The 13,953-nt window shown below is 46.5% G+C and overlaps 1 protein-coding gene across 1 annotated transcript in view; it reads left to right on the top strand.

Annotated features, from left to right (window-relative positions):
- The first annotated feature begins 239 nt into the window (after nucleotides 1-239).
- The window catches only part of RASGEF1B (RasGEF domain family member 1B), a 374,925-nt gene continuing 361,211 nt past the window's right edge, over nucleotides 240-13,953 (top strand). Inside the window, exon 1 of the mRNA XM_048847458.2 lies at nucleotides 240-689. Coding sequence (XP_048703415.1) covers nucleotides 621-689 — 69 coding nt within the window. The 5' untranslated portion in view covers nucleotides 240-620. The remainder of the gene's footprint in view (nucleotides 690-13,953) is intronic.

The following is a 13,953-nucleotide window of genomic DNA, read 5'->3' as shown; positions in this document are numbered from 1 at the left end:
CTGTCCAGGGGATGCTCTTTATGGGGGGTGGGCAGGCGGGGGGGAAGAGGGAATGGGGATTTTATTCAAGGTCTGTGACAGAAAAGGGAAAATACGATGAAAATCCCCAGGTGTAGCAGGAGCAAGAATTTGTCCTAGCTGGGATGCTGTGCTCCTAGCTGTCTGTGCATGTGTCACTCTGAGCCAGATAAATCCTCTGCCACAGGAGAACACAGACTATTTCTCAGCGCCTTTCTCCAGCTGCCTGCCTGCACTTCGGCAGCGTTGTCCCTCTTGTCACCCCCTTGGTGGGGCCCCTTTCCTTTACTATGGAATAGTGACATTCAGCGGGAAAGGCTAGAAGCAAACATCAAAAAGCCCAGGCACGGTACTGTTTATTTATTCCATTTGTGTGTTTGTTTGTTTTTTACACCATATAGGCTGCAGCCTGGCAAATCTATACAGCACCTTCAAAATGCTAGACCAGGAAGATGCAAGTAGGCAGCTTGGATAACACTTGAAAGAATGGCAAAGGCTTTGCTGTGAGGAAGAATTTCTCTGCTGAGCTCCTATTGCCAAAGGATATTTACCTGGCACCCTGACAAGATCTGTTAGAAAGACCCCTTCCTCCCTGCTTGTATATGGCAAAGTTTCTTGCAGAGCTCCTGGGCTGCACGTTGCCGGACAAGGGCACCTCTCCCATGTTTGAGGTAGGTGCTTGTGTGCGCAATGGTGCCGTTTGACCTCTTGCTCTGATTGTGTTTCTTTTTGAGATGTCTCAAAGATGTTGCAGGTATGAGCTTGGCTAATGTTCATTGCCCCCCCTTTGAAGTGAGGGGAGGAGGGCAGGAAACTGGTGTTTGCATTTGCCTTTCTGTGTTGGGGTAACCCTCAGTAGGGTAGCTTTCCAGCTGACCGATGAGTGTGTTAGCTGTCAAGGAGTTGCAGTTTGATTGCACGCTATTGCTATTTCCCACTTGCCCAAGAAGTGACTGGTTTCTAAAATGAATATCCCTCCCCCGGCTTCTCTAGTTAGCTGTATCCCCTAACAAAAGGAGACCAAACAATTTTACCTGGTTGTGGTCTGAGAAGTGGCAAGTACTTTGAAGTGAACCCATTTTCATTCTTGCAAGGAAAAATAACAATAACTAAAGGTCACAATAATCTGAACATGGAATGGAAAGAATAAGGTTCTGAACATGAAGCTTCATCAATTTCAGCAGAACTGGAACATGAGAGAGATTCCTCTTCTGCACTCCCTACACAGCCAAACTCCCAGTGTTTTCAGCTGCAGTTTTATCTAAGTAAGCCTTTGCTCTGTGAAGTAGGATTCTTATAAGTTAGGGCCCTGTCCAAAGCCCACTGTAGTCAATGGGACTCTCCAGTGACTTCAATGGGCCTTGGATCAGGCTCTTAATGAACAGTGCACAGGGCAGAAGTAACTGTAGGTGTCTCATGTACATGTGATTAGCTGGGAGATTTTTAACTGTTTACTTATTATAGAAGTGCTATATTTAACCTAAAGCGATCCTTCAGGTGTAGCTGTCCTCCATCCCAGTACAGACATTGTCCCAGGGTTTTTTCCAAAAGGATCTCTTCCATTTATTATTTTCAAATCATTATGTAACAGCCATCAGGGTAAATTGGAACAGGCAGAGGAGTAAATAGGGCTTAGCAAATAATAATTTATTTGTCAAACTTAATCTTGCTCAGTTTAATGAATGCACCCAAGCAGACTTCAGGCAAAATACACTGAGAATCTTGCAATTATATATGAATTTCTTAGCAGTCTCCCCCTCTGCAGCCCCAAACATTTAATATGTGGATTTCAACATTCAAACTGTGTTGGTGTTACTGTACATAAATAGCACTTTCAGTCAGGTGACTGGGTGACTGAGGTAACTAACCACCACAGTGCAAATTTCAAATATGCAATCTGCAGTTCACTTTCAGCGGATATGCAAACACAAAACCAGCTCTTTGCAAGTATCCGTGCTAGTAGACTCGGCCACTTGAGTGCTTGCAGCAAGGGAATGTGAAATAAGCAAGTCCAATCTGTTTTATTTTTTGAACTAGAAGGAATGTTTACAGGAGAGAATTTCAGCTGTTCACCCAGCCCTAGGTCACCGACTGTGCCGTGTAGTATAGGCCCGGCCGCCTTCCCTCAGGCAGAGTCTTAGAGCTGTATTTGTTAGGGACCGTGTGGTGGTTTCTCTTCTAAGGGCAGCTGCAGCACTGGAAGCCGTGCTTGGGAATAGAATTCCCCCTCTGGGCAATGGCATCTTTGAGGAAGGACTTCAGGATTTGGCTCATTACATTAACACGTGTTAATTCAGCAAATAATTGTGCTCTGTACTTTCCACAAACTGTGTAATCACATGAGAGACACTTATTCACTGAATGTATAGGTGGGGTTACTGTGGGTCCAATCCTGAGAAATGCTCAGCATCCTCTGTAATAGAGTCAGAATTGTCTTCTCTGGCTCTCATTCTGCAAAGGGATCCTCTTCGGTGAACGTTTACACCCACATGGAGTTCCACTGAAGTCAACAGGATGCTGAATAGGCATAAGGGTCTGCCCAAGTGGATCTCATTGCAGGGTTTAGGGCCTGCCAGTGCTTAGCCCAGGGCCTGTCTGTGTCCATCAGCCCCGGTAAAGTATCCCTTTTATATTAACAACAAATTACAAATGAGTCCTGTTTGCTCTTCCATGAGGGGAAACTGCACTTTTCCCCTCCCATTCACTTCACAGTGGATGCTGCAGATGCTCTGGATTTGTTCCTGAGGATATGTAGTTATCCTAGGCAAGATGAGAATCTGCCCCCAGCTGGTATTCATACCCTGCCTTTGCACTTAGCACCCTTCTGCATCCAGACTGCTCACTGTGGGAATCCCTGATCCTAAACTAGGACAAACAATGTGGAATTTTCAAAACTGCTCACTGCTAGCTTAACTTTTCTCCTATTGAAATCAAAGGTAAAACTCCCACCCATAGACTGTTGGGAGAAATTAACAGAGCCCAAGAAGCTGCCCTGACATTACAAGGCCCTGTAAACTCTGCAGTTAAAAAGTGCCATTAAAACACAGTCATAGCAGATGGGTTCCCAGCTGGAGCTAAAATTAGCCAGCTCCCCTGGAGAGGAGTCTGCTTCCTACAGCCTGGAGATTGTAACACCACGCAAATATCTTGAAGCATTTGGTGAGAGTTCTTTTTAGAAAAGCTTTCTTATTTCATGTAAGTTTTCATTTTGGTTTTATTTTTAAATAAGACATTTTGCCAAATAGTGTATTTAAAAATTGTAACATTTCTGTCCACATCATTGTTTGCTTTAAGTTTCTCAAAACAGTTGTGCCCTCTTCTGTCTGGCAAACATTTATTCTCCTGTTTTTCTTCCATGTACAAAATGCTTCCCCCCTGCTCAGTCTATCTAGCATAACAAATATGGAGCTTTAGGGATTAACATATTATTGCGTGTATAGTGAAACAGCATGCACTAGGTGCTTTGCAGAACTATGTTATCTATCCATCTTAGGTACATCTATAGCCCACCATTACCATCGTGTCTCAGTGCCTCACAATCTCAAGATAAGAAAAGGAGGACTTGTGGCACCTTAGAGACTAGCCAGTTTATTTGAGCATGAGCTTTCGTGAGCTACATGCATCCGATGAAGTGAGCTGTAGCTCACGAAAGCTCATGCTCAAATAAACTGGCTAGTCTCTAAGGTGCCACAAGTCCTCCTTTTCTTTTTGCGAATACAGACTAACACGGCTGTTACTCTGAAACAAATCTCAAGATATTTATTCTTGCAACACTTCTGTGAACTAGGGAAGTGCTGTTGTCCTCATGGGGAGCTGAGGCTCAGATTAAGTGCCTTGCCAAAGGTTAAACAGGAATTCAGCAGCGGGAAGAGGTTTAATTCTGAGTCTGTTTCTATGCTTGGGAATGGGTGGATGGGAGGGGACAAAAATGACTTTAAGGCACCTTTGCATTCCCTGTATTCCAGACTCATGTTGGGGCCTGCCCATTTTGCTTTATAAAGGCTTGTGTAATGTGTACTCTGCTTCCCAGGCCCCACTTGGGATCTGCTCCACCTTTGGGAGCATTATGTAAACCTAATAGCTGTAGGCATTATTGTCCCTATTAGGAAAGTAAGGCAGAAAGGTTAAGTGACTCTGACCAAGTCTACAGAGGGAGTTAGTATCAGAGCTGGATGAGAATGCAAGAGTTCTTTGGTCTCAGTGCAGTGCTTCATCCTCTGACCATGCTGCTTCCCATGCTGACCACCTTTGTGGCCTGAGGAAACATTGGCTGTTTAGCAGAATAGCTGGCTTAGCTGCAAGTAGTCAGCTGGGAAGGAGCTCGCAGTGTCCCTAGTACCACCAGCAGCAATGGATCCAGTATCTTTCAAAAATGAAGGAACCTGTGTGGTTTTATACACTCCAGAGGCCACCCCTGGTCATGGGGAGGGTGAGGTCAGTGATAAACTTTCAGCCCTACTGGTCAATTTACATCTTCCAAAAGGGCTAGAAAGTTACTTTAATTGAAAATTGAGATTAGCCCTGATCATTCTGTCCCACCCAACTGGGCAATGGGGAACCTTTTGGGTGCAGGCTTCAAGAGCATCAAGCTCTGGCTTTGCGTGTGTGTGTATCTACATGTAAACCTCTGACTTTCTCACCTGCACTCTGCCCACTAATCCATCTTCCCTGAGGCATGTTCCAATACTCCAAATACTTGAGCACCTTTGAACATCTGGCATTAAAAAAAGTCAATTTGCATCAAAACTTTTTCCTCCTTTCCACAAATGACATTCACTGTCTTCCCCTGCCACAGTTATTTCTACTTGAGGCCAAGGGCAAGCAAGATCCAGTCCTGGGTCAATCACAACCTTTCCAGACATTAAAATGTCATGACTAGAAAGGGGTGTTTCATATCACCATTTAGATGGGAGATTTCCAGCTTTCCAACAAGTCCCAGTATGTGCTTTTAGCCCTGGAAGAGCCCAAGAAAATGGATTTTAAAGCAATGCTGTTTTTAAGCCTAAAAAAGCTATTTTAGGTGGTTTTCCTGGCTTCCACTGAGCTTTGCATGCTGGGACACCAAGTAAATAAGGCACCTGGATCTATAGGTGAAGGAATAAAAAGAATGTAGTTCCAAAGTTTAAAAAATGTAAAACTCTCTCTAAATCTGTGTTTCTCAGCCTATTTGATACCAAGGACTGGCTTGCTGCCTTCCTAAACTGTAAGAGATCTCGGGGACCAGAGCTGGTCAATGGACCATCATTGAGAAACACCGCTCTACATCGCTTCTGAAGTAGCTATACTGTAACCTGTCACACAGTGGAGAATACATGGTTTGTCAGAAAGGTTTTACCAGCATGAGTTTGAGTGCCCTCTACTTACAAGTGGCAAAGCTGTGGGTTAAGTGTCTACCCCACACTCATCCTGATAAAAAGTTTCATACTGCATACATTTTCTTTCTCTCACTCATGTGCGTGCGTGCACAGTGAATAAAGTGTTTTATAAGGTTAACTTTGTGCACTTGCTATTCAAGTCATGTTAGTTTTGTCTTTGACTTATCATAGCTGCATGTTGCAGCATCTGTTAGTTTATCTTAGAGCCGTCCCTTGAGCTTGTTAGTCTCAGGAACTGGAGAAAAGGACTGTGGATTGTCAATTCCTCGCTCTGCTTCTCATGGAGCTGAGGGTTCCAACACTTTTGGTACTTGTTCTAATTGCTGTTGGATTTGGGAGCATTTTTACCCTGTGCTTTAAAAGGGATTCAGGGGCAGCCTAGGAACCGAGTGAGAGTGTGAAGAAGAGTCTCCCTATGGGTGCAAATTTTAGAGCAATCATAGTTCCTGCCTGGAAGTATGGTAGAAGCATGGTTTGGAATGGTATCTTTCAAGGGAGTAAGCAGCCCTATCTTATGGGGCGTAAGAGGGAGTGTGGTCTTGTGGTAACAGCAGAGCAATAAAGGGAGTGAGGGGGAAGGAGGGGCAGTGAGATCAGAAAACCTGGTTCTGACACTAGTTTGAGTGTCTTTGGGTCACTCTTAATGTCTCTGAGCCTCAGTTCTTCCCATCCCTATTATGTGGCTATTAAAATTTACTCCACAGGAGTGATCTAAGGATGTATCAGTTAGGGCCATGTCCTGTGTCACGCTTGTAGGTATGCAATTGATTTCAATGGGATCCTTGCAGGGGAAAGATGCTGAGTTTCCTGCTCCCCATGCTGACAGCATCTGCTTACGTTTTCCCCCTAGGGTAACATCTATATGATGAGCTTCTCCTGTAGGTGTAGCTCCCCCATGAGAGGCAGTAGCTATGTTGACAGGAGAAGCCTTCCGATTGACATAGGGCGTATACACCAGGAGTTGGGTCAGTATATCTGTGTCAGTGGGTGTGGCTTATGTAGTTATACTGATATACGTTTGTAGTGTACGCCAGGGATCGGTTACAGTTCCCTTTGTGGTTCCCCCTTCCCTAATCGGGAATTAACCTTCTATACCACCAGTAAACTTCTACCCTGGTCCAGCTGTGCTGTTCAGTGAGTAAGGACTTGGAACCAAAGCTCCACCTACTCCCTGTCCACCTCTGAGTCACTGTTCCTCCCCTGCTTCCTCCTCCTTCCTGGAGAGTAGCTACCTCTTGCTGACCCGTACTAGCAGTAGATCACATCTCCCTTGTGCTCACTTAGTGAGTAGGGATAGTAAAGCCAAAGTCCCTCTCGTTCTGCACCCCTCCCTGCCCACCTGCTTTAGGAAGAAGTGGGTGAATAACCTCGCTTACTCCTATGTGCTTGGACCCAGGAGGCCTGAGTAAGGATGCACAGGAGGTTTTTACTCCCTCTTACGGGTGTCCAAGTCAGAATCTAGCCCTAAGTAAGGTACTAATTACAATGACTAATGAAGGACAGAACATCACCCTCTATATGTACAATGCCAAAAAAATACCAAATAAAATAATGGGAGAATGACTGAAATAGAACAGCAATGATGCTCTTTAGTGGTGCAGGTTCAGGACCCTGAAGTCTCTGGGAGAAGGCTCAGGTGCAAGGCCTTTATATGCACGTTCTGACGTTCAAGACCATGATGAACAAAAGCTTTTCAGGCCTCCTTACGTTACGGTTGGTCCAAATCTTTCTCCACTTTCTTTTTTTCCCCAAGTGTTGATAGTCAAGTGATGACCCCTTTTTCTTATCCTTGTTAGGAAGTCCGACCGCAGCAGTGCAGCCTAGTGAGTGAGGCTGACTACAGATTATTGAATAAGTTTCTTGGGGGAGGGGGAATGATGGAAGTCCCTCAATTGGTTGAATCGTTTCCATCTGGATTTAAGAGCATACCATAGAGGACAGTCTTGCCCTGGCAGAAGTCTGGAGTAGATCACCTAATAGGTCTTTTCTATCCTTAAGTCTGTAGGCCAGACTCCAGCAGCCTTGTTCTTTCCATGTTGTACCTTGTTCCCCAAGCTATCCCTCTTGAAATGTATGGGACTTCTCTAGGAGTAAGGGACTACTTGCTGCAAACCAGACTGTCAGGATCTGGCCCTGCGATTCTATAGGATGCGACAGCCGTGAACACCTTCATGTCTGGCATTGGGAATATGGTAGCCAGTGGCTACCCTTCCAAGAGGGGGCAGCACAACCAGGAATCTGGCCAGTGATGCAGTGCAAGGTATACTACTCCCTGTTGAAAAGGGTTGTCAGATTGGGCTCCACCCTACCCAGCCAGGGAGCTCTGGGACGCAGTCTGCCCACCCGGGGCCATTGTGGGGCCACACCACCACCTTACTATGGGATGTGCCTTTAAGGCGCTGTCAAGCATGTAGGAAATGGGGGATGGGGTTTGTTTGGAGTGTCACACACTGTTTTATGCTTAGAAATTTTTCACCATTTAAACAAACCGCTCCAACCTTCAAAATGAATCCATTTTTTCCAATTAACCAGGGTCCTATTTTTCCAGCCTTGAATAATTATTGGGGCTTATTTTTTTGTATTGCTTTCAAGCAGCGTACAACAAAATTAATCACAATTTGCAGAGCCTGCTTTCTACCCTATAGGTTCAAAGAGAGGAAACCCTCCAACATAATGTATGTGGTAGGAACACCATAGTCAGTGACAAATTGAATGGAATTAAAAGTTATGGTATGATTGTGAGCAAGCTTTGATAGTAACAGACCTTTGGTTGCAGCACCTTGGAGCTCTGCCAAAGCTTCTTCATGCTAATTTAACCAATTTATATTTTTGAGCACAATTATTTTCATGCCTTTCCATGCACCTTCTCTTCAGCTGAGAGTTGGACTTGAGCATAATTCCTGCATGGGTGCAAAGTGGAGTACAGCGAGAGAGACCGTTTGTTATCGGCATAGCCAGCCTAGTGCTTAAGTGTCACTCAGGCACCTCCCCACTTGGGGCAACTCATGCTGCTGACATAGCTGGCCAGTGCTCTCCAGGCCTTCAGCCTAATGATCGGTTGATGCACAGAGGTCCTGGAGAAAGGCTCACCCTGCTTATTCCTCTTCAGCATGCCCATAGTGGAGTAGCCGACACTTAGCCCAGACTGATCACTTCAATTTCTTGTTGGTCTTTACTTGAACTATATCCAAAGACTTCAGAGAACTGCTGCTAAAATGCAAGTCTCTCTTCTAACAGGCTGCAAGTTAATGTCTTGCTGAGGGAGGCAAGGGGATATTTTTCCTCAGGGGCCTGTGGATGACTAAGGCCCTGATTCTGCAAAGAGCTCCAAGCGGGCTCAGAAGTCTGCCCTTGCAGAGCTCACTATAGCCGTGTGGCCTAAGTTCTCCCCTCATAACTATCTTTCTAGAAGTATGTGCCTTCCCCAACAGGCTCTAAAACCCAATCCACATACACTGTGCTGTCCAACTGCACCCCCTTCCTGAGCAGAAGAAGTGCCAAGAAGCCTTGTTTGGTTTTCACATTCCCTCCGGGTGCGGTTTCCTTTCTCCATGTCTGTGGTGTATGTGGGAGAGTCCTTGTGCCCATCAGTGCATGATGACAGGGCCCCAAAGTGGTAGTGTAAGCCACACACCTTCTGGGTGTGGTGTTCTGTCCCATCTTATGGCACTGAGACCACTAAGAGAGCAATTAATGAGTCTGCTCTACAGCCTTCGCTAACAGCTAGTTGGCTTTTAGCTCATTGTGTAGAGGCTCATGCACTCAGCTCCAGAGGGCCCTAGGTCAATGCCGACGACCGGGGTCTGTCGGCGTTACACTAAGACTTTGATGGGAACTAGGGAGTGACCGTTATTTGAACTCAACCCCCCTTCTCCCCTCCCCCATTGCTAGCGGGGCCCTCTGGGATCCTTTGAAACAGCCATTTAAATGGACACCCCATGGAAACAGGATCAATGAGACTGGAGCTGACCTTTATATGCACCCTTGCAAAGAAATGTATCTACCTGGACCCTTGACAAAGTTGCAACAGGCCTGAGCTGCACTGTCATTGATGATAGAGAGATCTGAAGTTTCTCTTCCCGCATGTGAACTCTGGAATGGGTTGAAAATGTCTAAATTTAGTTTTTTCTGCAAAAAAAAAACCAAAAAACAAAATTTATACTGGAAAAAACCAGAGCTCTTCCCTATTCAGAGCCCAGTGGGGCCTCAGAGCGGGGTGATCCCATGCAGCCACTTTAGAGGGCAGAACATTTTTAAAAATGGCCTGGTCACCACTGAGATGTCTTTCAAACACCTTATTACATAAATAATCCTTCTAGCACTTTTTCATGCTCAGATATAACCAAGAGCAGTAAATGAATTCTCACTCCCTCCCCCAGCCCTGTGACAAGCTCGATCACTATGTGCCCTTGCCTGCTGGAGGAGCCAACTCATAGGGAAGTGAAATGACTTTTTCAGGATCCCACAGCCAGTTGCTGATGGTTAGGAATAGAACCCAGGAGTCCTGACTCCTGTGTCCCAGTTTTGTAGAAACTCTGGTGCTAGCAGGCCGAGCGAGAACACAAGGAACAGGGATAGTGCTAACGTACTGGTTTGCAATGTACTCTTGGAAATGCGCAGCTGCTGTCCGTAGGTGTGATCTGCCTCTGGCGTCCCTGCATGGGGAAGATGGGAGAGATTGGTTTCATCAGGAACTGGCTGGACCAAGTGGGCGAGTTTGCAATGAGTGTAGCAAGCCAGATCGAGCAGGACATAGCATGCAGGGTTGTGGGGGGGAGGCAGGCCAGTGGCAGACAAAGGTATGTGTGACTTCCTGTGTCTGTCAAATTTGGCTGGAAAACTTACATGAACACGCTTCTGGTGAAACTTCTTGCTCCTGTACTGTCTACAAACACCACTGGGACACATTGTCTGACAAGAGCAGGAGGCCTGGGCAGAACCTAGAAGTTTAGAGGGGCAAAAAAAGTAATTTATGTCCGTTATTCTAATCTTTTTTTTATTCTTCAAGGAACGTGAAGGCTGGGTTTGGTTCCAGTTCTGAATGATGTTTTGGCACAAGGGTGGAAGGGACAGTTTGTGTATTGTCCAAACAAAGTTTGTTTGCCTTTGGTTTATAGCTACCTACGTTTGTTTGTTTGTTAAGGCAATACTTACTTTCCATTAACCAGGGTTTGGTGGTGTTGCTACCTCTTGTGATTTTTTTTTTATCATAAGCGTCTTGATCTTTGGTGTTTGTTTTTTCTTAAAACCCCAGCTTCTACAGTCCTGTGATTATCTGAGAATCTAAGAACACCAAAAAGCCAGCTTCTCTTCTTCTGGTTGCAGGGAAGAACGTGAAAATATAAACCCAAATAGTTCAGAAGGCAAATAACCCAAAGCTGTTGTTTTTTAAAAACCTCAAGATTTCTAAGCTAATCTGGTGATTTTGGGGGGTCCAGGGTCTGACTTTAACATTTGGGGTTGGCTGTGCTGGTTTGGTGTGCAGAATCTTTGCTGCAAATAACAAGCAGGCTGTTCTTGCTTTTAATAAGTCAGTCATGTAACAACAGTTATAGCTTATTGACACTATCTTTCTTCCATAACCTGAAGCTAAAGGCCTCTGAGGAAATCTGCCTAATTAAAACTAAGGATAACATTACACCACTCAGAAGCCCTTTAATTAATGTTGTCTCAATCATTTGAGATCTAATGGAAGGGTTATTAATCCTGGTGTGTGTGTTTGTGTATATATATCCTGCCACTTGCATAGCAAAATATGCAAGAGGCGCGTGACCCTGTTCCCACATAAGTGAGTGGCAAAATTCCCATTGACTTCCGTGGGAGCAAGATGAGGTTCTTCAAACTAAAGCTTTCTGACAACTGAGCAGTGGCATTTCCCGCTTGCTTTGGAATTGACAGGACGCCCTTGGGCTCATGATGGAAAAAGCTGATTTTTTTGTTAAAGGCATAATTTAGTTTATTAAATGGACTGATTTATTTGTGATCATTTTAAGATGGGCCTAAAACACCGTTCCCGTTTCCACTCCCCTCCCCCCCATACCCCTCAGAGCCAATACTTCCTGCACAGGAATTGCAGTTTCAGTCCAACACCAGTGGTTAGGACACTAGCCTGGGACTTGTGAGACTTGGATTCAGTTCCCTGCTTCACCACGGGCTTCCTGTGTGACCTGGGGCAAGCCACTTAGCCTCTCTGACTCGGTTCCCTATCTGTAAATAAGGGATACTAACTACTACTTTGTCACAGGGGTGTTTTAAGATAAACATATTGAAGGCTGCGAGGTGCATGGCTACGATAGTGGTGGCAAGAGCAGGCAAACTTTTTGGCCTGAGGGCTGCATCGGGTTTTGGAAATTGTATGGAGGGCTGCTTAGGGGAGGCTGTGCCTCCTCAAACAGCCAGGCGCGGCCCAGCTCCCGCCCCCTATCCGCCCCCCCCCAGCTTCTTCCCCCCGACGGCCCCCCCCAGGACTCCTGCCCCATCCAACTCTCCCTTCCGCCCCTCGCTCCCTGCCCCCTTACTGCGCTGCCTGGAGCACCGGTGGCTGGCGGGGCTACAGTCGCGCCACCCAGAGCACCAGGACAGGCAGCCGTGCCGCCCGGCTGGAGCTGGCCACACAGCACAGAGCACCGGGTCAGGCCAGGCTCTGCAGCTGCGCTGCCCCAGGAGCTCGCACCCCCCCACACCCCCCCGCCCAGAGCATGTCACCGGCGGCACAGTGAGCTGAGACTGCGGGGGAGGGCGAACAGCGGGGGAGGGGCTGGGGGCGAGCCTCCCGGGCCAGGAGCTCAGGGGCCGGGCAGGAGGGTCCTGCAGGCTGGATGTGGCCCGCAGGCCATAGTTTGCCCACCTCTGGGCTAGGAGTACCTATGATTCACAACCTATTGCTATAATGGGCTAGAAACCCCCATCCAAATACTCCTGAAGCTGGAAAAAGTTCAGATCTGGATTCAGATTTAAACTCTATGACTTAGGCCCATCTCTCTACTGATGACTCCTTCTAAAAATTATCCCACTGTACCAAATTTAATATTGGTTCCAAGGGGTTGTTCCTATCCCTATTGGAAGCCTCCTTAAGGCTGAGGCCTCGTCTACATTTAAAATCTAGGTCAATCTAGGGCTGTGAAAAATTCATGCTCCTCAGAGATGTACTTAAGTCGACCGAAGCCCCAGTATAGATGCCACTAGCCAACAGCTCTCGGGGTGGGTTTACGACAGCGATAGGAATGGAAGGGGTTTTTCCAGGAGCAAGTGATACTACAATGCTACAGCACTGCAGCCGTGTTCCCTGGAGTGCAGGCATACCCTAAGCGTGCGTGAGTTACTGCACCTCTGCTGTGTCTGCAGCAAAAGGAGGTTTGGTGTGTGCTGCTGAACGATCGTTCTCTTTATATACTGTGAAGAGTGTTTTGCATTGAAAGTTGGACCCTTTCCCTTCCTGTGCTTTCTTAACGGTGCCTTTTGTAGGCGGAGTATGAGGCGCTTGAGAAGATTGTTTGCTGGTGGTCTTAAGTTGCGGCTTAGCGCTGTAAATTCCCGGGAGAAGAGGTGGTGTAGAAATGCTCCTTTTCTCTCATTCTAGTGGGCTGCAGTGCAAATAAGAGGATTTAAATGACAAGCACCAGAGCAGGTTACGTCGGTCAGAGAGAAATCCGAAGGACAAGATGGTCACAGACCCTTATGAAGTTGTACAAGGGAGGTGGGAGGTATTTGGGGACTGCTCCTTTGAGGTCAGATCCTCAGCTGGTGTAAAATATGATAGCTCTATCTACTTCAATGGGGCTGCAACTATGCATACCATTTGACCCCCTGCTGGTACCTGACACCTTAAAGGGGTGAGGAGGAGGCAAGGACCATGGCACCCTCAGCTGCAGCCTGCAGTGTGGGCAGGCTGTCCCAGATATACACTTGGCTGGCTGGGATATGATCTCTCCCTGACCTACCCAGGGTGTGGGTTATGCAAACCAGGAGAGCTCATCCAAGCATCAGAGTAACGGCGCACCTCATTGGGGGTGGAACGTGGAATCCCTGGTTCTAAAAGCTGGCACCACTCTTGCTTGAAGTAAAGGACCACATCTGATATCTTGGAGGCTGCAGCAGAGTCTTAAATCTCTAAGTGATGTTGCCGTGAGAGGGGGACGGAGCCACGGTGTGTCAGCATGGGGTGCAGCTGTATGTCACAGGGTTTTGGCCCTAAATCTAGAGATGGGGTAGAATTGCTACTCCCTGTGCGCGTGGAGGCAAAGACAGAAATGAAGAAGAGCTCTAACATGCACTACTCTAAAACACTTTCCTTCAGAAACGGTGGTTTTCTTTGCTGACTACGCTGATAAATTGTACAATGTAGGGCGAGTGTGAAGAGAAAATGGAACTCTGACATTTACAAACAGATTGTGGGGCAGAGTGGCGGGGGTGTGAGTGTGTGTGTGGGGACTTAAATTTCATTTCCCTGCACCAGCTTCAGTGAATCTTGGCTTGTTTGGGTTTTAAATGATTGCCCAAGAAAGCAGGCATTCAGCCAACAAAAGCTGAACCACTTTTGTGTGTCCTGCTTTAAAAATTG

Source organism: Caretta caretta, chromosome 4 (genome assembly GCF_965140235.1).
Source record: "Caretta caretta isolate rCarCar2 chromosome 4, rCarCar1.hap1, whole genome shotgun sequence".
Lineage (NCBI taxonomy): Eukaryota > Metazoa > Chordata > Testudines > Cheloniidae > Caretta > Caretta caretta.
Note: the sequence above shows the minus strand (reverse complement) of the source record. Positions and strands in the feature narration are given on the sequence as shown.